At 36.0% G+C, this 21,723-nt stretch overlaps 1 protein-coding gene across 1 annotated transcript in view; it reads right to left on the reverse strand.

Moving 5' to 3' along the window:
• Positions 1-534: 534 nt before the first annotated feature.
• Positions 535-21,723, reverse strand: part of LOC149579634 (uncharacterized) — a 63,539-nt gene continuing 42,350 nt past the window's right edge. The window contains exons 14-23 of the mRNA XM_089802355.1: positions 9,211-9,435; positions 4,406-4,596; positions 4,084-4,251; positions 3,882-3,987; positions 3,448-3,585; positions 3,120-3,284; positions 2,787-2,999; positions 1,387-1,581; positions 1,225-1,296; positions 535-1,098 (exon numbers count right to left, since the gene is read on the reverse strand). Coding sequence (XP_089658481.1) covers positions 985-1,098; positions 1,225-1,296; positions 1,387-1,581; positions 2,787-2,999; positions 3,120-3,284; positions 3,448-3,585; positions 3,882-3,987; positions 4,084-4,251; positions 4,406-4,596; positions 9,211-9,435 — 1,587 coding nt within the window. The 3' untranslated portion in view covers positions 535-984. The remainder of the gene's footprint in view (positions 1,099-1,224; positions 1,297-1,386; positions 1,582-2,786; positions 3,000-3,119; positions 3,285-3,447; positions 3,586-3,881; positions 3,988-4,083; positions 4,252-4,405; positions 4,597-9,210; positions 9,436-21,723) is intronic.

Genomic DNA, 21,723 nt, shown 5'->3' on the forward strand with positions numbered 1-21,723 from the left:
AATTGAATTTGAGCAAGGAAATTGATTTAAATTGATTTAACAAAATATTGCAAACCATCGATTCAGAAAATTTGATAAATTGAATAATGGGAGCCCATAGTCTAGGCGACCATTTTAGGGTGCATACAAGAATAAGTTAGAATGCCTAGTAATTTTATAATGCTCTCAGATTCCCACAATCATACTATGAATTTACTTGATAAGTTTTTTTAAACATCAATGTTTTGAATTGCACTCTGTGATTCATCAACAGGATGGAAAGTGCTGAGAATGTTCAAAGGAGATCAACCTTTCTAATGCATTCTACGAAATAGAGAGGTATTGCACTCGAATAAAACAAAAGCCAAAATTAATGTTATTGACAACCTTACGTGGAAAATTGGAGGCATTCTAACAATTCAAGAAACTACTGGCAACACATTGATTAAGCAACAATGCTACCTACTGGACCACCTCTAAATAAGTTAACCAGATCAGATAGTTATGAGCTATGTAACAAATATGAGAAATGTAGCCAATTAATGGGGACTTGGCTTCAGGACACAAGCTTCTGAGTTCTCTGCTTTTTATTTGAAAAAACAATAGTCCTTTACAATATAATTTGTAACAGTGATTGATACAGCTAAAGAATTTTCCCTCTTATTATTGAAAATACTTCAATAACCATGCTACCTTCTCCTTAATTCAAGGCATTGGCAGTGCAGAACAAAATGCAAATGAATGGCTGATCTCGAAATAATAAAAATGAAGGTGTCTTCTGCTATTATTGTTCATGAACCCAACCTTCCAAGAATGAAAGAATGAAAGAATGAATACGTAACAAGCTTCTTGAGATCTCTTTTATAATCCTCCTGAACAGCTGAAAGAATCCCATTTTATTTTCTTGAGACAGATGAATAGATGCAGACATGTACATGTAGATAAAATCTTATGAATTCCTAGAGGTAATAATGATTTGATGAATCTGCAGCATGTGGTGTTTCCCTACATAAGCATAGAGCGTGCCTCCATTACAGAGCGCGGTGGATCCAGATCCTTCTCTTGCAAAGCATTTCCTTGCAATCTCTGCATCTGAGATGCAAAGGTATCATCTAGAATCTGAAAAAAAGTGACACCACAGAATTCACTGCATTGTCAGTTCCATCTACATGCAAAAAAATCCTTCTCCTCTTCCAATTAAATAGATATAAGGGACCAAATCAAATACATCAATAAAATTCTTACCCCCAAGGCAAAGCAAGAACCTTTATACCAAGATCTATTTTCTTTCCTGTTTTCCAAGAAATAGAGCACATCCTGCTACCAAAAAGTGAAGAAGTTAGTCTTATTACAAATGACCCAATGGATATGAGTTGATCATAAATAGTGCAGGCCATTAGAAGTAACCTGTCCCATGCGATCCCAAAAGCCCCGACAAATAGCTACAAAGATCCGGCTGTCGAATATATAATGGAGCTGACAAATAGTGTCAGTGAGCTGAGAATTGAGAAGCTGCATTCTTTCTCGGATCTCATTTTCTCCACCTGCTTCTTTTGTGTCCTGAAGAATTCTCTTCAATTTCGTTGTGCGTTGTAAATGCGTCTGTATTTTGTAAAAGCAGCAGTTTTGTTAAATACTTAAAAATCAGCCCAAGCAACATGAACACAAATTATTTGTATTGCTGACACATCCCCATAAGTCTTATAACAATGTCAGAAGAGCTATTGTGATACTTAATAGAGAATAAGATGGCAATATCACACACAAACCAAAACAAACAGAAAAAAAATCCACATCTCAGCTAAGTCAAGATGAATACAAAACATCTAGCATTACTGGCACCATACATATAGAATCAACCAAACCAACACACAAAGAGAGATCATCCAAAGTCAGCACTACATAGACAAGGATCAAATGCCAGCCAAAATCAAGATGAACAAAAAGCATTAAATCATTACATACACAAGCAATCAACATATAGAGAATTATTTGTATGTCAGCCAAATCAACACATTTAGAAAGATCATTGCATAGCAGCCAAATCAAAATGAACACAAATCATTGAAATGTGATAGAAGTGGACCGTCATTTTTTTTTGAAATGTGATATGAGTGAGCTGAGCCATCATAACATTTCAGCGTAGTTTAAGATAAGGCGAGAAGTAGATCAAAATCAATATAAGCAACTGTGGGAAATACACAATCACCATTGTGATGATTCAGCAGCCAGATGATAAAGAAAGAACAAGGAATCAAACAAAACAATTAGACAAGTGAACACATAGAAACCAAATGAAGAACAGAAACCATTAGCAGCAGCATTCATTAAAGCGAGAAGTAGATCAAAATCAATATAAGCAACTGTGGGAAATACACAATCACCATTGTGATGATTCAGCAGCCAGATGATTAAGAAAGAACAAGGAATCACACAAAACAATTAGACAAGTGAACACATAGAAACCAAACAAAGAAGAACAGAAACCATTAGCAGCAGCATTCATTAAAATTAAACTGCAATCAGACAAAGATCAGTATGATCCATCATGATTCAACAACAGACCAAAGCATAAACAAATAGAAGATAAAGCTTGGCCAGATCAAAATGAATACCACAGGTAGCATTCACTGAAATACAAGCAGCCAAATCACAGTACAGACACAATTATTTCAGGAAACATTGCAGCAATGCAGTTTCTCCACCCATAAAGCATATTCAGGTAGATCAATATCAAAATATAAATAAAACAAACACTGGATTTTCAAAATTCTTCTGGCATGATCATAGCAGTAGTTGGCACATACATTATCTGCAAGTCTCTCCACAATGGCTTGCAAGAATGTTTTGTATTTAGTTCTCAACATCACTGTAATGCCATTCAGCTGCTCTCCAAACACCAGTTTCTTATCGCCAGCAACCGGTGTTAGCACGCATGATGCCCAGGACCTGAGCTGAGTCTCAACTTTAGGATGCAATGCATCAAGGATTCTCTTGATGGTGTTTAAAAATAAACCCAACTGCAAATCAAAGAACAAATATTAAAGCCATGCAGATCTAAAATTTCTTTCTGTGACACTGGCAAACCTATACATGATCAACACCCAAACCAAAAATATACAAAAGAGAAAATAACTTACATCATTGGGAACACTGTAGAGGCATACTGCATTACGTCTTGCTAACTTTTGCATGTACTGTAGACCAAATTTTTTTGGTATTATGCCATCTTTCAATGGAGTCAAGACCTCAGTATACTGTTTCTCCAATGCTCTCATTACTGCTCTCTCTATGGTTGTTATGGCCTTAAAATCAACAAATATCATGAGTTAATTCAGATCCAAATAGGTGAATTCAAAAGCTAAAATAAAAACGAATGACCACAAGTACAAAAGAAACCAAAAGATACATTGTTTCAGCTACAGATTGAAATATTGGACATCTACAACAAAAATTCCCACCACATACATTTTCCAATTCAATGGAGTATTCAGGCCAGCGGTTTATAATTGCCTCATACTCATTCAAAGTATCTTTGATGCGCTCATACATTTCCTCAACAAAAGGTGATGTTGAGTGCTGTGTCATTGATTCTATTGAACGAACCTAGAGTGAAATGATATACAAACAATGTTAGTATTACATGTCATCGGAATTTCTTCTTCAAATCCAAGGATTATTTTATGCAGACTGCAACTAGTGAATCCAGAATTCAACAAATCAGGTTTAAAAGTATAAAAATTAATGAGTCTGATATGAATACTTCTGAACTTCCCTATATAAAGTCACAAGAAGCACTACATTGAGTTCTGCCTACTAAAGGCTTCCTAAAGTCAGTAAATACACATTTGCACACAAAGTGAGATCCATACAACCATACATTATCAATAAGCGCAACTCACTTTTTCAAGCTTGCAAAAATCAAGCAGATAAAGTCGCTTGTCCTGGATCCATAGAACAATATACAGATGAAACAATTCTTTTGAATCCACGCCTCCTTTTATTTGACTGCAATAAGAATATAATACTAAATTGTTAATTCTAGAAAAGAAGAGCATTTATCATTCAACAATATAGATCACTTTCTTTTTAAATTGAATGTACCAAATATTCCAGGATGCCAGATCCCTTTGGAAATCAGCAGTTGCAATTAGCAGCTCTACCACAGGTGTTGAAGGGCTAGATGGAGGGCATGCAACAAGAAATGCCCGTAGTCTGTTGCACACCTCCACAGTGTATACACCAGCAGTTATGTTTGGGAGATCAATACAACTGCAAAAAGAAATCACAAAACAGAACACATATGTCATGCAGCACCTCAGAAATATAAGGCTGAAAAATGTTATGAGCACCAAGACAAAACCTCTCATCTTTAAATTACAAGCAAATTCTTTGAAACAGCACAAGTTACAACCCCAATGTATACCTTGGTAGAATGTGTTTATTGTGGATTGCAATATCAGTGTGCACTTCATCTCTAATGTGCATGCACAGTGCTTTCATTTTCAGGTAAGCTGTAGATGTAGTTAAAGAATCCATCAAAAATCCATCATTGTTGCTCATTATGAATTCATCAGTTTCTGCCATATGCCGCTTGCATCTTTTCCTTGCAGCCATCTGTATATATAGACCACAAGAATAACTTATTAAGCTTATTCACAGGATTGATCCTATAATCCCTTTAGAGCAAATAAAAAATAAGTCACAAGCACTAAAAAGTAGTGGATAAGAATTCACTGCCTAATGCAATACAAAACTCTCAACATCAAACAAAAAGTGCAGCTAACTGGACCTTTGACATCTTGCGCATAGAGCATCTTAGGATATCGGTGACTCTATTGAAAATGATGATGGAAAAATAACAATGTTTTATTTGGTACATTCAATTTATATAGTATTTTATTTGTAATGTACACTTAGCCACTTTGGTTTTAGTGCTTTATATGTAATATAGTCTTTTTGTTTTTACTTTTTATTTAATCTGTTTATTGTTGAATTCTTTGTATATATTGTTAATTGTACTCTGTGTGTATGTGCGCGCGCGCGCTTATTTGTATTTAATTTTTTTTCCTTGGTCCTCCTCTCTTGGACTGCATGTGTCCTTTTTTCTCTCCTAGCTTTTTGGCTGAGTTTGCAATTTGCCATATTTAGCATCCTTGAATCTCTCTCATCCTGATGACGGATACTGGAGTATGATCGGAAACGTTGATATTGAAAAATGTGATATACAGTAGTTCCCAAAAGTATACTAGCATGGAAAGAGATCTCCTCACAATATTCAGAATGATGGTGTACCCTTTCAGTTGTATAATCATGTCATTTATATTTTTTAAACCCCTGAAGCTATAGATTATTATATACCCCATATCCTTCAAAATTTACTTGATATAACCAACCAAAGACAATCTTGATCTTGTGAAACCAAAGACAGTTAAAGTTTATGTATATAAAAGATTACCGTTAATATTGAGGAATAAACAATTGCAGCTTTTTTAAAAAATTCTATAGAGGCTGTCGTGAGCAGTATGATGACTGCTCAAGCACAAAGCTCTCTTTTTTGGGTGTCTTCCACACATTTATTCCTAGTTTTTCTGCCAATCACTTCGAGAGATTCTATTGCAAGTACATCATCATCAATGATAAAGCCTGAATTCTATGAATATTTCTCTCTTTGAGGATGAACGGTTCTAATAACCCCTCTGGATCCATATATTCAAAGAGATTTCCTCTACGAATCGCTTAAGCTATTCCTTCTGTTTTCTGTCTATATTTATCATGCTGTATCTGACCAGAACATGCCTATATCCCTATATCTGTGAATCTTATGTAACCAAAAGCAGTTTGTATACATTGTACATAAAATCTAGAGCTAAGACTTGGACCTATAATGAGTAGCAATCACTTGCAGCATTGTTCACATTTCTCTGGAGACTGTAATTAGTCCCAGGGTGCCACTAAATGATGATAAGGCCTAGATTTATACATATATGATATAACTGTCAGACAGCTTCTATTGCAAGTGTATTTGCTCAACGACAAAGTCTGATTTTAGGAATAACAGTTCTCTATCCTAAAGACGAATGGTTTTGGGAAGTTCCTGTTAGACTGGATACATATAATTCAATGATATTTCCTCTGTGAATCCCAACTAGCTTGAAAACTGTTATAATACAATGGCTTATTCCAACATTAGCCATTGATTCAAGAGATTTATCAAAGTCCCTTACAGATTTCAGCATTGACATCTCTAGTCTCAAGGCTTCTTAACTTTTCCTTTATACAAGAAATTCTCCACCAGATATAGGCCCTAGCCATCCCTATTTAATATTTTGCACATGAAAAGTTAAGTTCAAGTTAATGACTTGGACTGAATGCTCGAGATTTTTCACCTATCATTGCCAGATAGACTCTATTGAAGGTAGAGACCCCATCTTCATGATAGACTCAGATAAAGCCTAATTCATAAATTATCTTTCTAATTGTGGGGCATGTAACTCTTCATAATAAGGGATTCTACATAAGCCCTCTATGGATTCATATCATTAGTGGTGTTTTCCATATAAATCCCATAGGCGATCTATGTTTGTTTGGAACTAGTCATTTACTAGAAAGCATCTACCTTAGGAACCACCATCATGTTGGAGCAAACATAATCTAGTCTAGAGGTAATTAAGTGTACTTAGGATAGCTTGTAATCAATTCATAATTTACATCAGGTATTTATTATCTGTAGCAGGGTAGCTATACCTACTCTCTCCTCGTTTTATCCCACATTGGTTGTGTTTGTAATCTCTTAGGTGGTAAGTACTTTATATACTCACCCATTGCTCCTATATGAGCATCTCAACCAATTCAATAGAAATTCATATGATTGCATTTGATTTTCTTGTGGTTGATAGTTTCCTCGTTTGATTCCTTGAAGTCTGCAGCTTTATGGGCTCCTATTTTTTCTAACACTTCGTAAGTATTTCCATGGGAAATCCAAACAGCATTCAAGTTTTCAATTACATTGAAAATATGCTATAAAAAACCCTCAGCTGTTATAATGACATTTTCCACTGACAGAAGAGGTGTATTAATGTCTCTGGCATTCCAGCATTTTTTTGACACTTTCTCCAGTCTCACAGGATTTTAGCAAAACTTTCTTTTCTATTTCAGCTTGTTATAGGCTTTTTTACAACAAACTATTTTCCAGCAGAAATTGGACCCTACCCATTAATATTTAAAACCCCCATTTCTTATTGTTTCATATTTTCTCTTCCAGACTGTTGTGCAACATAACACCTTTTTTTACTGGTTTTTTTCAATCTTCTCCTTCATTTGTAAGCCTTGGCATTAGACACCGTATGTCTGCTGACATTTTCACCAGAAGTTTGACCCTCAGCCTACCCTTGTCTCACTTTCCAATGCTTGGTGCAAGATAATACTTTCTTTACTGTTCTATTTTTCTTGACCTTTCCCCTTCATTTGTGGGTCTTTGCACTAATAAACACAACTCTGAATCTCATTTTTCCATTTTCCAACACTTGGTGCAAAATAATAGTTTCTTTACTGCTTAATTTTTCTTTATCTTTTCCCTTCATTTGTGAGTCTTTACTCTGTATGTCTGCCGACAGTTTCTGACCAGAAATTTCCCTCTTTCCAATTCTTAGTGGTTTGTACTATTGCAATCTTTTCTTAACAATTTGTACATTTATAAGTATCTTTCTGTTTAATTGTTAGAGATCCTCTATTGTTGACCATTTTTTTCTGTCTAGTTTAATTATCTGTTTTATCTATATATTTAAATGTGTTCCAAACATACATTTGGCACCCAACCTACTTAAACAGCTATTTCCAAAATGCCATTTCTAATCTTTTTTATTTTTCCTTTCCGCTGTTTTCCTATTTTCCTTGTTTTATGGTGTTACTCCTTCAATAAACAGTTTCTTTTGTGTGTTATCCACCTAAAGTCTTTTAAGTTTAGTTGCATTTTCTTTCCAGCCAAAAGTCAATTGTACATTTGTATGTTTTTAATTTGTAATAGGTTCATACTGTATACAAGAATTGCAAATTTTAAATATCAATGCACAAAACTATTGTAGAAATAAGCTCAGAAATAAACTGAACTTTACAATATTACTGTAGAATGAAACTGTCTTACTTCCAGTCTTACTAATAAATGACGGTTAAGGAGAGAACTTGGATGTTTTGACATCCAGTGATACAAAATTACAAATGATGAAGACCATTTAAAACTATTTGAAGAATGCATTGTTTCTTAACAGGTATTGACCATATTGGACAGTTGTAGAACAGAGTTTGAAAAATGATGCAAAAGGCTCAAAAAATGCCCCCCCAAGTGGCAACATTGCTACGTCTGATTGATGGAATGAAAATCAAGTCCAAAAAAGCTAAAAGGGCCTTGTGGAAAGGTGCCAAATGGATTTATGTCAAAATCACTCCATAGCTACTATATATAAAAAAGGAAGAGACCTCCAATGATTTTTGTAATGAAATACAAAATAGGGGAAAAAAAGGAGAAAGTCAAAAATGTAGTTTGAATTCCAAAGGTATAAATAGGGCTTTGTTTTTGAGTTTGACATCATTGAGGTTTTCCATTGATAGAATCTAAAACAAATATTGCCTAAGCTAAAGCAGGCTCTCAAAGGTAAGCAAACAAGATGCATGCATTAAATGTCTCAGAAGCCAGAAAATGTTACCTACACTCCAAAGCCAGAAAAGTAATGAAATACGAAAATAGGGAAAAGGAGAAAATCAAAAATGTATTTTGAATTTCTTAGATATAATTAGGGTAATAATATCAGGTTTTCCCTTTCTGTGTTTACCAATGATAGAATCTACAATAAGTTTTTAAGCTAAAAGCATGCTCTCCAAGGTACATAAAAAAGATGTATTTATGCAAAAAATGTCTCTGTCCTCAGAGATAAGAGAAGGGTGAGTCTTGCTTAACAGGTTCATTTTGTATTTCCTTGTAATGTTATAACAATACGTACATGTACAACACTTGGAGAAGTGTTTCTTGAAGATTATCACAAACTTAGTCAGTCAAAAAAAAAAAGATAAATCACTGACCCCTTGCTATAAATTGTCATTATAGGAAAACAAAGAGCCAAGCCAATGAGTAACTGAATAGGATACAGGATGATATTAGAAATAATATTTTGAAACAAATGTCTCTCCTATGGTTTTGCCATTTTTTAGCATGCATAAAATGAGTTAATACAGTACCTGTATATAGTTCCTCAAAGTTGCTTGAGCATCAGGAGAAAGTATGTCATGAAGAAGAGTATATACTTGCACTGCAGGTGCTAATGCAGGTGCAGCAGTACCAGTAGCTGGCCCAAACATGTCAGCTAAACCTGATGGTGACGATTCTTCTAGAGACTTGTAATTCTCAAAAGCCATGGCAAGAAGATGTTCCAATTGATCTTCACTTTCAGCCAACATTCGTTTCTGCAACCAAAAAGTCAAATCATGTTGTGTAGGATAATCATTTATAATAGGACACATCGCAGACAAGAATTATACATATGAAAGTTGGTGGAGAGGGAATTCATACAATTCAAATTGTTACACATAGTAGATACTATACATCTCATAGAGGAAGTAAAAGGAGTCAAGATTTTGTTAGTAAAGCAGGCATCTAAAACACCTTTTCTGTAATTAGCTAGCTGAGTTATTACGGGAGTAAGCTGTGGAAACTTCATTATACATTTGGAAACAAGTGGCTTTTAACTTTTAATAAATGAGATTATATGCATGCAAAGATGTAATGTCCCCATTGGTTGCTAGCATCAGTATTTCAGGGATTAGCCTAATATTGGATCCTTGTAGACTAATAAAGATGGTTAGAGAGTCTTCTGAGGATTGATTCATCTCCAACATTCAGCGACTTATGGATTTGACCTTCGTTCGATGTCATTTGGACTTCATTTGCCATACTTACTATGTATAGTAAGTCAGGGCTAATAGAGATGGACCCTTTCTATTTTTAGAAAGTGTATTTGTCACATGGGGAATTATGAGGAGAGATTCCTATTTCAAATGGCAAGGTAATCAAACAAGTATTTCAAGAGATATTAAAGTTTAAGTGACTAAAGTGATTTATTTAAATGTTTTAATGTTATAAAGTTATAAAGTCACTCAAGTGACTAAAAGACGAAATTGGCTTTTAATCCCACATTGCCTAGTTGTTTGTGTCTTCCCTCATATTGAGGTTATAAAAGCGTGGAGCTACATTGGGATTGACAGAATGAATATATGCTATTATACAAATCCGAAAGGTTGCTTATTGTGATTGGATACTTCCTAAGGACGAAACCCCTTAAGGAGGAATAGTGAAGCTAGACGCAAACCTAGCATCTCACATTGCACTGCAGAACCGAGTTTCCATATTGATGCATCGAAGACTTCTGAGAAGTGGAAGTTCAACGGCAGAAATAGAGGTGATTGAAGATATTTACAGGCAACTAGCACGTACAGGTCAGAATTGATATTTTGAAGGTTTATGAGAGATTGAAGCTTGACAGCAGGAATAAGTATAGCAGAAGAAAGTCAGTTATAGTAATCAGTGAGTGCAGCACATCAGAAGACAGTTCATACTTGGACAATATTCAAGGTTAGAAGATATCCATAGCCGACGGTGGTGAGTTTAATGTGGTTGAGAAACTTGCATACCGAGCCTACACGGAAGTTGGGTCACCTTCAGCAGTGCATATTACAGTCAGCGAGGATACACCATAATCCACAGGGAGCATAAGAGACAGCACGGTTAGCAGTCAATATATTGGTTACGCCATATACATCTACACTTACAGAGGGGTCACGGGCTATAAACATGACGCTAAGTCTGATACTAGTAAATCAGGATGAGTGTTGGAGCGATTGGGAGTTGACAGTTCCAGAACTGTAGCCATTGGAGGCATGCTGTGAGCAACAGTGCAGACTTCCAGCTCTATGCGTTTTAGACCAGGTTCCACTTATTCACTCCATTGTGTTTGCAACTTGTGTTAGTGGTATAAACATAAGCTAGCACGTTGTAATACAATTAGTCTTTGTCTCTATGATTCCGGATAGTTATATTATTGCATAAGTCTGCTATAGTGGACAATAGTATAATCCAGCACTGTTGTTTCCTTAATTTCACATTAGTTTGCAAAGTCTTTGTCATATTGTTGTATTTCCTAGAGTTTGATTTCTTACAGCAGTATCAAGACTTAAAGAACCGGGATACATGCCAACCATTTGACATAATGTCTCTAGTCCTAGTTTGATTTTCTTTGACCAGAACAAGCTCAAATTATTACAGTGGTATCAGAGCCACAAACCTGCCATCCTGTTGGGTACAGTCAAATGTTCGTTCAAAGTTTAGCTGTGGTGTTACAAATGGAGTAATGGTGTTTACAATTCTCAAATTTCTATCAGATTGGAGTAAACAAAGAAGCACAGGTATTTGCAAATCTGTGTTCTTAATATATTTTTGGCTTCCATATTATATCCTAGAAATTTTGAGTGCTTATGTTTGATAAAAGTTTGATCCTCAGGTGCTATTATAAGTCTGAAAATGGTGCTTAAGTTGTACACGTCATAGCAGCAGTTAGCGGACAAGAGGATGATCAATTCATAGATGAAACATGGTAAACTTGGCGTGAACTTAACTCTTCATTCTCACGGGTTATTTCATACAGTACAGAAATCCCTCAGAGCAGAGGTAACAAGCAGTGGAGAATAACAAGAACGTTTTATATGAACTGGCGGTGACAGTAGGAAAGAATTTTTATGTTCAGATTTGCTATTGCATCGGGAGTAACCAGCACTCTAGCTTTCTTTTTCTATGGACAGACATATGAGGATTGGTAGTTCTAGAAGCTGGTGGAGTAATGCGGAATTTAGCACGAAAATGAATGCTTTGCAGGAGAGTATGGAAAGACTTAAGCTTCATCAACAGAGATTGGCAGAGAGCTTGTCGGATCCAAAGATAGTTGAGAGGACAGTGAAGTATATAGTTTTTGCCTTTAGAAAGCCAACTTCGATGTTGCAGGAAGGAAGCTTCAATTTTCCTCGTCAGGTGTCCATGATACAGATGTACCTGTATTTAGTATGAGACCTACTAGTCCTATCTGCAATGTTGATGGTGGACCCTTTTTACAGAGATCAGTAGATGTATCAGTACCCTTCGTGGATAGCAGCACTAAGCTTCAACATGTTGAGGCCTCTAGAGTTGTTGCAGTTAGTGCAAAAACACTTGATGTAGTTATTACTACTGATACTTCCGGCTCTCTTGAGGAGGGAATTATTATTGGAGATTTGTATGGGAGTTGTCATAGTGTTGCTCCAATGCAAGAGGCAGTTGCTTTCTCGAGTGGGACTGATGCATGTATAGAGTCACCTAGATGTGATGCTGGTGATTTGGGTGTTATAGCAAAGTTAGTAGATGTGGGTTCGTGCTCTAGCATTATCGATTCAAGTCATGTGTGCAAAGTTAGTTGACAACAATTAAGACTCTATTAGGTGAGGGGGGTGCAAACAGTGTGGACACCTCTGGTGATTTGTTGGATGATGTTACAATTTGCACCAGGTACAATACCCCTTGTCACATATTGGGTGACGACTTATGAGATTTTGGATGAGTCCCAGAATCAATGTTTACAAGATCTTACTATTGAGATGGACGCTAAGATGTGTGGAGATTGAGATTGCAAGGGCTTCTATTTCTTCGGGGGAGTTGTTTGAGGTACATAGTAGTTGTATCTCGGATGCAGAGTTGTTTGTGCAAGGACGATAGCACATATATGAGTGATCTTGTGGTGGATGGTTCTAATTTCAATTTCCTATCACATGACAGCTAGTGAGACATGGAGTTTGCATAAGAGTCAGGGTTTACAAAGGCATCATGTGATGTATCAGCTGAAGGTGAGTGATAGTGGCATTTATTCATCTCTTGATCATTATGATGTTATTCGGCATATGCTAGCTACATCTGGTTTGGGTGCCCTCGTGTCAGATGAGCACAGTGATAGTAGTCTTTCCCTAGCAGAGGTTCATGCACTTCGAGAGGCTGTTAGGATCTTGAAGCATAGTTACTCTCAATTGGTTGATGACAGAGATTACCTTCTGGAGTGGGGTACCACTTGCTATGAGGCGTTGTTAGGAAAAGAGGAGGAGGTGGTTGAGCTCACCCAGAAGCTTGGGATGACGATGGACTCTCTTCAGTATACTCGGTTCTTCAGGAGTCACAGTCACAGTTGGGTGAGGTTACCGTGGAGTTAGAATGGGTACAATCAACAATAGCCCCAGACCCTGGTCAGTTACATATTGTGATTGGTGATGAGTTTGCTTCTACAGTTGAGGATGAGGGACGTGATGATGTGGTGAACACATTCGTCTAGGATATGAGTGTAGTATGTACAAAGAAAGTGAGAGCATCAGTGGAAACGAGATCTCATGGTGATTTGCTTCCGTCTACTAGAAGTGAATCTATTTCTTCTTTTCATACAGTTGGTAGCATGGGACAGTTCGCATTGTCACATTTTCAGAGAAATCAGCTATGGATTTTGGGGGAGCAGATTGATGCTTCCACATATAATTTCTACTGTACTGAGTCATTCAAGGAATATTTGCTTGAGAGCTTGGATTTGCGGGAGGTTTCATACAGTATATCTGAGGGTGCTCTCATTCAAGGCTCTCGTGCTATTCAACAATAGGTGAGGAAGATTGTAGAGACCTTGGCTACAATGCTTCCCAATAGGGATTTTGTGGTTGGGCTTGTTGAGAGGGTTACCCAAGATCCTACCCGACCAATAATTCAAAGTCAGAGATTGGAGCCATCTTTTGATTCCCAATTTGATGACAATGAGCCCTTAACAGAGATTGGGAGTTTTTATCAACATTATACTGTGAGGAGTGCTTGTCACTTTTCTCTTGTCCCACAGGTGAAACTTGGTTTTCAGTGTCATGGATGGTGACAAAAGGTTTGGTATTCATTACACCCGCAGAGGACATACTTCTCCGCTAATGGAGGAAGATTATGAGATAGAAGGTATTGGTAAACAGTTGGATGTGCTAGTGACTGAGATGAATCAAAACCACAAATGGATGACCCATCTGATTTCAAAGCCGAGATTTGAGCAGAGAATGATATCACTTTTTCTAAGAGCAAAAGGTTATGATACAGTTGCGGCTTCAGATTTGCAAGACATTTCTTATGAGACATTGCATGAGTTAAGCACAATTGAGGTGGAATGTGATGAGGATTTATGTCAAGTCAGATGATGCAATTGTTGCCATGAGTTCCACAGATCATGTATTTGATGGCGATGCAGCGATAGTGAGAGTAGGAACATGTGATGATACTGTCATATCAGAAGTCACTTGTGTGTCGGTTGAGCTATCCAATGAGGAGTTTAGCAATATGCAAGTGGATGTATATGTATATTCTGATGGTAGTACACTTGTTATTGTTAATGAGGTGAGCAATGTAGTGATAGAGTCATGTTATACTATCGATCAACAAAGTGTTGATGTTCACTTGATGAATAGTCCTACGTTTGACATGGATGCAACATGGTCTTATGACAATCTATTGTTTGAGGCTGATGTTGATCACTCACCTGAGTGGAGTTGGGCTCAGTTTTCACCATCTATAAAGATTCAGTCTTGTGTTGCGGGCAATTAGTAACATTCCTGTGTCCACAGATTTTGACGTGGGTACATCTATGGTTGATACAGTTGGCATGAGTGCATATGGTTCTCCTATAGCTATGTCTCTTCAAGGGATTATTGATTTGAATTCCTGTCCAATTTATATTATATGGGTGAGAACTAGGATGAAGATATTTCTTGTGGGGAATTCTTATGGTGATATTCTAACTCCTACATCATTAGCACAAGTTTTGAGTGCTACATTGAAGGTAATGTTGTTGGTCCTGATGATGTTAGTGGTATGCAGTTGGTTTAGTGTTAACAAGGGTGCCAAATACTACTTCATTTGGGATCTAGGTGGAGGTTGGAGTTCACCGTTATTGCTAGATTACTTGAGGGCAGCAATCTTGAGAAGGGAAGACTGTAATGTCCCCATTGGTTGTCAACATCAATATTTCAGGCATAAGCCTAATATTGGATCCTTGTAGGCTAATGAGGATGGTTAGAGAGTCTTCTGAGGATTGATTCATCTGCAACATTTAGCGATTTATGGATTTGGCCTTCGTTCGATGTCATTTGGACTCCATTTTCCATACTTACTATGTATAGTAAGTCAAGGGTAATAGAAATGGACCCTTTCTAGTTTTAGAAAGTGTATTTGGTCACATGGCGAATTATGAGGAGAGATTCCTATTTTAGATGGCATGGCAATCAGACAAGTATTTCAAGAGATATTAAAGCTTAAGTGACTTAAGTGATTTATTTAAATATTTCAATGTTATAAAGTTATAAAGTCACTGAAGTGACTAAAAGACGAAATTGGCTTTTAATCCCACATTGCCTAATTGTTTGTCTTCCCTCATATTGAAGTTATAAAAGCGTGGAGCTACATTGGGATTGACAGAATGAATATATGCTATTATACAAATCCAAAAGGTTGCTTATTGTGATTGGATACTTCCTAAGGACGAAACCCCTTAAGGAGGAATAGTGAGGCTAGACGCAAACCTAGCATCTCACATTGCACTGCAAAACCGAGTTTCCATATTGATACATTGAAGACTTATGAGAAGTGGAAGTTCAGTGGCAAAAATAGAGGTGATTGAAGATATTTACAAGTAACTAGCACGTACAGGTCAGAATTGATATTTTGAAGGTTTATGAGAGATTGAAGCTTGACGGCAAGAATAAGTATAGCAGAAGAAAGTCGGTTATAGTAATCAGTGAGTGCAGCACATCAGGAGACAGTTCATACTTGGACAACATTCAAGGTTAGAAGATATCCATAGCCGAGGGTGGTGAGTTTAATGTGGCTGAGAAACCTGCATACTGAGCCTACGTGGAAGTCGGGTCACCTTCAGCAATGCATATTACAGTCAGCAAGTATACACCATAATCCACAGGGAGCATAAGAGACAGCACGGTTAGCGGTTAATATATTGGTTACAGCATATACATCTGCACTTATAGAGGGGTCACGGGCTATAAACATGACGCTAAGTCTGATACCAGTAAATCAGGATGAGTGTTGGAGCGATTGGGAGTTGACAGTTCCAGAACTGTAGCCATTGGAGGCATGCTGTGAGCAGCAGTGAATACTTCCAGCTCTATGCGTTTTAGACCAGGTTCCACTTATTCACTCCATTGTGTTTGAAACTTGTGCTAGTGGTATAAACATAAGCTGGCACGTTGTAATACAATTAGTCTTTGTCTCTATGATTCCAGATAGTTATATTATTGCATAAGTCTGCTATAGTAGAGAATAGGTTAGAAGATATCCATAGCCGACGGTGGTGAGTTTAATGTGGTTGAGAAACCTGCATACTGAGCCTACGTGGAAGTCGGGTCACCTTCAGCAATGCATATTACAGTCAGCAAGTATACACCATAATCCACAGGGAGCATAAGAGACGGCACAGTTAGCGGTTAATATATTGGTTACAGCATATACATCTGCACTTATAGAGGGGTCACGGGCTATAAACATGACGCTAAGTCTGATACCAGTAAATCAGGATGAGTGTTGGAGCGATTGGGAGTTGACAGTTCCAGAACTTTAGCCATTGGAGGCATGCTGTGAGCAGCAGTGAATACTTCCAGCTCTATGCGTTTTAGACCAGGTTCCACTTATTCACTCCATTGTGTTTGAAACTTGTGCTAGTGGTATAAACATAAGCTGGCATGTTGTAATACAATTAGTCTTTGTCTCTATGATTCCAGATAGTTATATTATTGCATAAGTCTGCTATAGTAGAGAATAGTATAATCCAGCACTGTTGTTTCCTGAATTTCACATTGTTTTGCAAAGTCTTTGTCATATTGTTGTATATCCTAGAGTCTGATTTCTTACAGCAGTATCAAAACTTAAAGACCTGGGATACATGCCAACCATTTGACAAAATGTCTCTAATCCCAGTTTGATTTTCTTTTACCACAACAAGCTCAGATTATTACAAAAGGAAATTACTTAAACTCTTACAAATGGAAATAGCACATTTTCGGGTGATTAATTGCCATAGATAAATACCTGCACATGGTAAGAATACTGGAGGCAAGTTAACTACCAAATTTAGTTATTTCTTAGAGAAATGAAGTGGTGTGGGATATTATATGAAAGTATTTTCCCTAAGTTGCATGCCTGGGTATGCAAGACAACTGTATTTAAGCACTTAAGATCTGGCAATAAATGTTTCTGAAGTTTTCCATGTTAACCAAAACCAGTGAGAGTTCATGGCTAATGGCTTTGGGGTAAAGAGTTGTGCACATTCTAATTCATACCTGCATTCCTTTTCTTCTCATGATAATTAAATTTGTTAAGGAACTGAAATTAAAGCTCTATTCTAGACCACATAAATGATCTTGGAATTTGCCTGAGTTGCCTGAGTTCATTATTGGCACATATATAAATGTCCAAGATTCAAAACTCAAACACCACAACACTCTGTTATGGGTGCAATATCAGTTGTTTGACTTGGTTCTACAGACAGCAATAGTGATCCCTGAACTTGGTGTAAACATGAGCGAAATAGCTAAAAAATATAACATCACACCAAATAATATCATAATCAGAGTATTCCCTTTATAATGCCCTTCATGATGATCATGGACTGATCAAATGCAAAGAAAAGGAGACACAGAACTTCACAACTAAACACCATTCTAGCATGGACGAAATTTGAATTGGAAAATTCTATGTATGCAAAAAATAAGATCCACAAAGAAAAAATTATTTTTCAACTATTAAGTAAATATTTAGGATTTGTCAAATGGACTTACAAACATAAATAATAATAAAAAAATAATAAACATGTAAAAAAGGATTAAAATCAAATCAATCATGTAACATCTAACATCAGCTATTGATGATGCTGTTTCATTATCGGTGCACATATAAATGTCCAAGATTCAAAACTCAAACACCACAACACTCTGTTGTGGGTGCAATGTCACTTGTTTGACTTGGTTCTACAAAAAGCAATAGTGATCCCTGAACATGGTGTAAACACAAGTGAAATAGCTAAAAAATATAACAACGCACCAAATAATATCATAATCAGAGTATTCCCTTTATGATGCCCTTCATTAGTAAAGATGTAGTAAGTGATCTTGCAAGATGATCATGGACTTATCAAATGCAAAGAAAAGGAGACACAGAACTCCACAACTAAACACCACCCTAGCATGGAAGAAATTTGAATTGGAAAATTCTATGTATGCAAAAAATAAGATCCACAAAGAAAAAATCATTTTTCCATTATAAGTAAATATTTAGGATTTGTCAAATAAACTTACAAACATAAATAATAATAAATAATAAACATGTAAAAAAAGGATTAAAATCAAATCAATCATGTAACATCTAACATCAGCTATTGGCGATGCTGTTGATCAGCCCTCAAACTAGATGCAAAAAATGAGAACCACAAAGAATGAACAGAATTTTACAAAAGACAGCAAAAGAGAATTGTAAGGAAGAATTAGAAAGGCTGACAATGTTGTCGTTAAGGTAGAAGCTAGCTAAAGTTTGTAGTCCAGAGCATAGGGTTATTTATGTTAGTATGTAGAAAGAAAAGAACCAACCAATTTGAATTGTATAAGCTATTAAAGAATAGTAGAGGTTCACACATAGGACTACAAAACAATCGAAAGCTTAAAATGGTTTGGATGACTGCACCAAAAAAAGGTTCCCATCATTTATAAAATATTGCCACAGTGGAAAGGTTGATAGGCATATAAGATGTCAGGCATCCTCTAGCAATCTGCCAATTTCTCTTTATAAGGAGTGTTATCCTTCTTCCCTTCTACTCTTGGTTACTGCCAGAAAAGGATAATTAGCAATACATGTCCACATAAGAGAGTTTCATCCCCTTGGAAAAATATATACTTATTTCATCAATTCCATTGTTTCTACTTTAAATACCCAATAAGAATAAATAGAGAAGCATCGTCCTTGCAAATGAGTGAACCTACGCTTAGCATTAAGTGGTGATCTGAGTTGCAATAAGACCAACAGTAAGTATATGTAAACCATAGAGAGCTGAACTACAGTGTCAATCAGCCTTTCAGACTCAAATGCATCAATTTTTTGGCCTGAAATTTTCAACATGTTTTAAGATGTGAAACTACATGGATGTTCTATAGTTCCAGACACATTCTTAGGGGTTTGGTGACATAGAGAAATTTCCGATATCTCAAAGGTCTTAGGGACTTGGGACTTGGCGGGAACTTAGCTTTTCTAAGACTGGACAACTTGCTCCATTTGATGCATAAATCTAATATGAGGGTAAATTTTTGAGGAAAGAATCTATATGGAACATTTTTCATTGCAAACATCATGCATTATACAAGTTCAAATTCGGGTTTGCAAGTTTGGTAAAAAAAATGGAGGCTTGGGTTTGTCCATACAGAAACATATAAAATATTTATCTCCAAGCTTTCTTTAATAACTAATAAATAAATACAATGAAATAAAAAGAATATTGAATACATTTCTATTCGTACAGATTAATTATAAAATATATTAATATGATTGTCCATATATAAAAATATAAAAAATACACTAATATAATATATATATTACAGTGCATATATTAAACTGAATATAATTATAACCTATATTAATATCCGTAATATTCATATTTGCATTAATATATTTCTATATATCTTATTCATATATCTATTTTATTATTTATTTTTAAATAATATACATAAGAATAATAAGTATTGCAATACACTTGTTGATCAGTCCTTGGAGGTTCATCCATAAAAACTTCAATAATATAATATATACAATTATATGTTTACATATATAAAAATGAATATAATTATGACCTATATTAATATCTTTAATATTCATATTTGTATTAATATATTTCTATATATATTATTCATATGTTTATTTTATTATTTATTTTTAAATAGTATGCATAAGAATAAGAAATATTGCAAACTCAATCTAAACTGAGAGAGGATATGAACTGTGAAGCCTTGCAAGTGGCATGTGTTAAAATCTATGTTCCCCTAAGTTTTCAGGATGAGGACGGCAAGACGAGTTTTTGAGACAACAAATTTTTTTGCCAATTTTGGGGATGGGAGGGGACGGAAAAATAAATATAGGAAAAATATAATATATATATATATAGCAAAATTTGCATGTATATTACATTCATATGAAGACATGGATAAACCATGCCATTTAAACATCATAGAACATTAACATACAACATTTCAATAATCAAACTCAATGCTCAATATGCACGCATTCACTAATTGGAATTATTGTCAATGTGCATGTAATATTTAAATAATAACATAAAAATTTGAAATATTGTAATGGGCACCCCTGGATGTCCCAAAAAACTAAAACAATTTGCTGAAAGGAATTTTGTCAAACAGTTTGCATGCAACCTCTTATTTCTCCGTTTAATGTTTTAAACCCCTTATAACTCCGGAAATCAAACGTTTATTTGTTTGTTGTGTTTTGTGCATAGAATTGGTATCATACAACATAAACAAGAAAGAAACTACAATAATATGCAAAGTGGAAATGAACTATTGCTAATAAAATGTTATTTTCAGAATTCATAAAACCAAATACATGGCAGATGTAACAACTCACTAATTACTTCAGCAGTATTGACATAATACTCTAGCCCATGCTTTCGAACTTGCTGCTACAATACTTTGTCCTTCAATCAGTCCACTACCTTCGTAATACCATTCCCTCAAAGCGGCATAAGCGTCGGACAAGTAGTGAAGAAGATATGAGCAAAATACCAAATCTGCCTGTAGCTAGAAATGCAACTAAACTACCAGATAATGAAGTCAATAACAAAGAATTCCAAAGGCCAAACCCCAAGGGAATGACGTCTAGAATGTTACAAGAGAGGATAGACGTCCTCAAATGCCAAGAACGGAGCTGCAACTCACACACCAATTTCTTCTCATATTCAACCTACTTAATGAAGCCACAAATGCTTCCTTTTATTCTATTTCCAAGGGTCCGCTCAACTCATATGGGCAATGTGGGATAAAAGATGTGTAATATATAAAACATATATTAAAATACCCCTTATGTCTCCCTTGGGTACACATCACCATAAAATAAATATTAAAGTAACACTTTAATATTTTACAATTAAATTAGACGTTACTTTAATAAAACTTCAGGCATTAAAATGTATTAGCAATCAGACTCCGAATAATGCGAGTGATAGCTCATCGGAAAGCTCTCACCGAGGAGTATCGAATCCAATCACCAAAATTGACCTGCACTGTGTCCTGCCGACTTACTAAAAATAGTAAGTATGCTTGAAACTGAGTAAATCAACTTCATTTTGGCCCAAACTGGAAATGACTAGGCCAAAACACTTCAGGATCCCATTAAACCCTTCGTTAGCCCTCGAGACCATGTAGAACAAGGCTAACGCACACACACTTGGTCAACTCCTAAAATGGGGACATTACAGTCCCCCCCCTTGAAATTGCTTGTCCTCAAGCAATCTCAGTCCAGCCTGCTGAATAACCTGCTCACTCTCCCACGTAGAATCTTCCTCCAGCAGGTCTTTCCATCTGACCAAATACTCCTTCACTATCCTGTTT

This window comes from Cupressus sempervirens, chromosome 1, assembly GCF_028749045.1.
Source record: "Cupressus sempervirens isolate cs-2001-9-10 chromosome 1, ASM2874904v1, whole genome shotgun sequence".
Taxonomy (NCBI): Eukaryota; Viridiplantae; Streptophyta; class Pinopsida; order Cupressales; family Cupressaceae; genus Cupressus; species Cupressus sempervirens.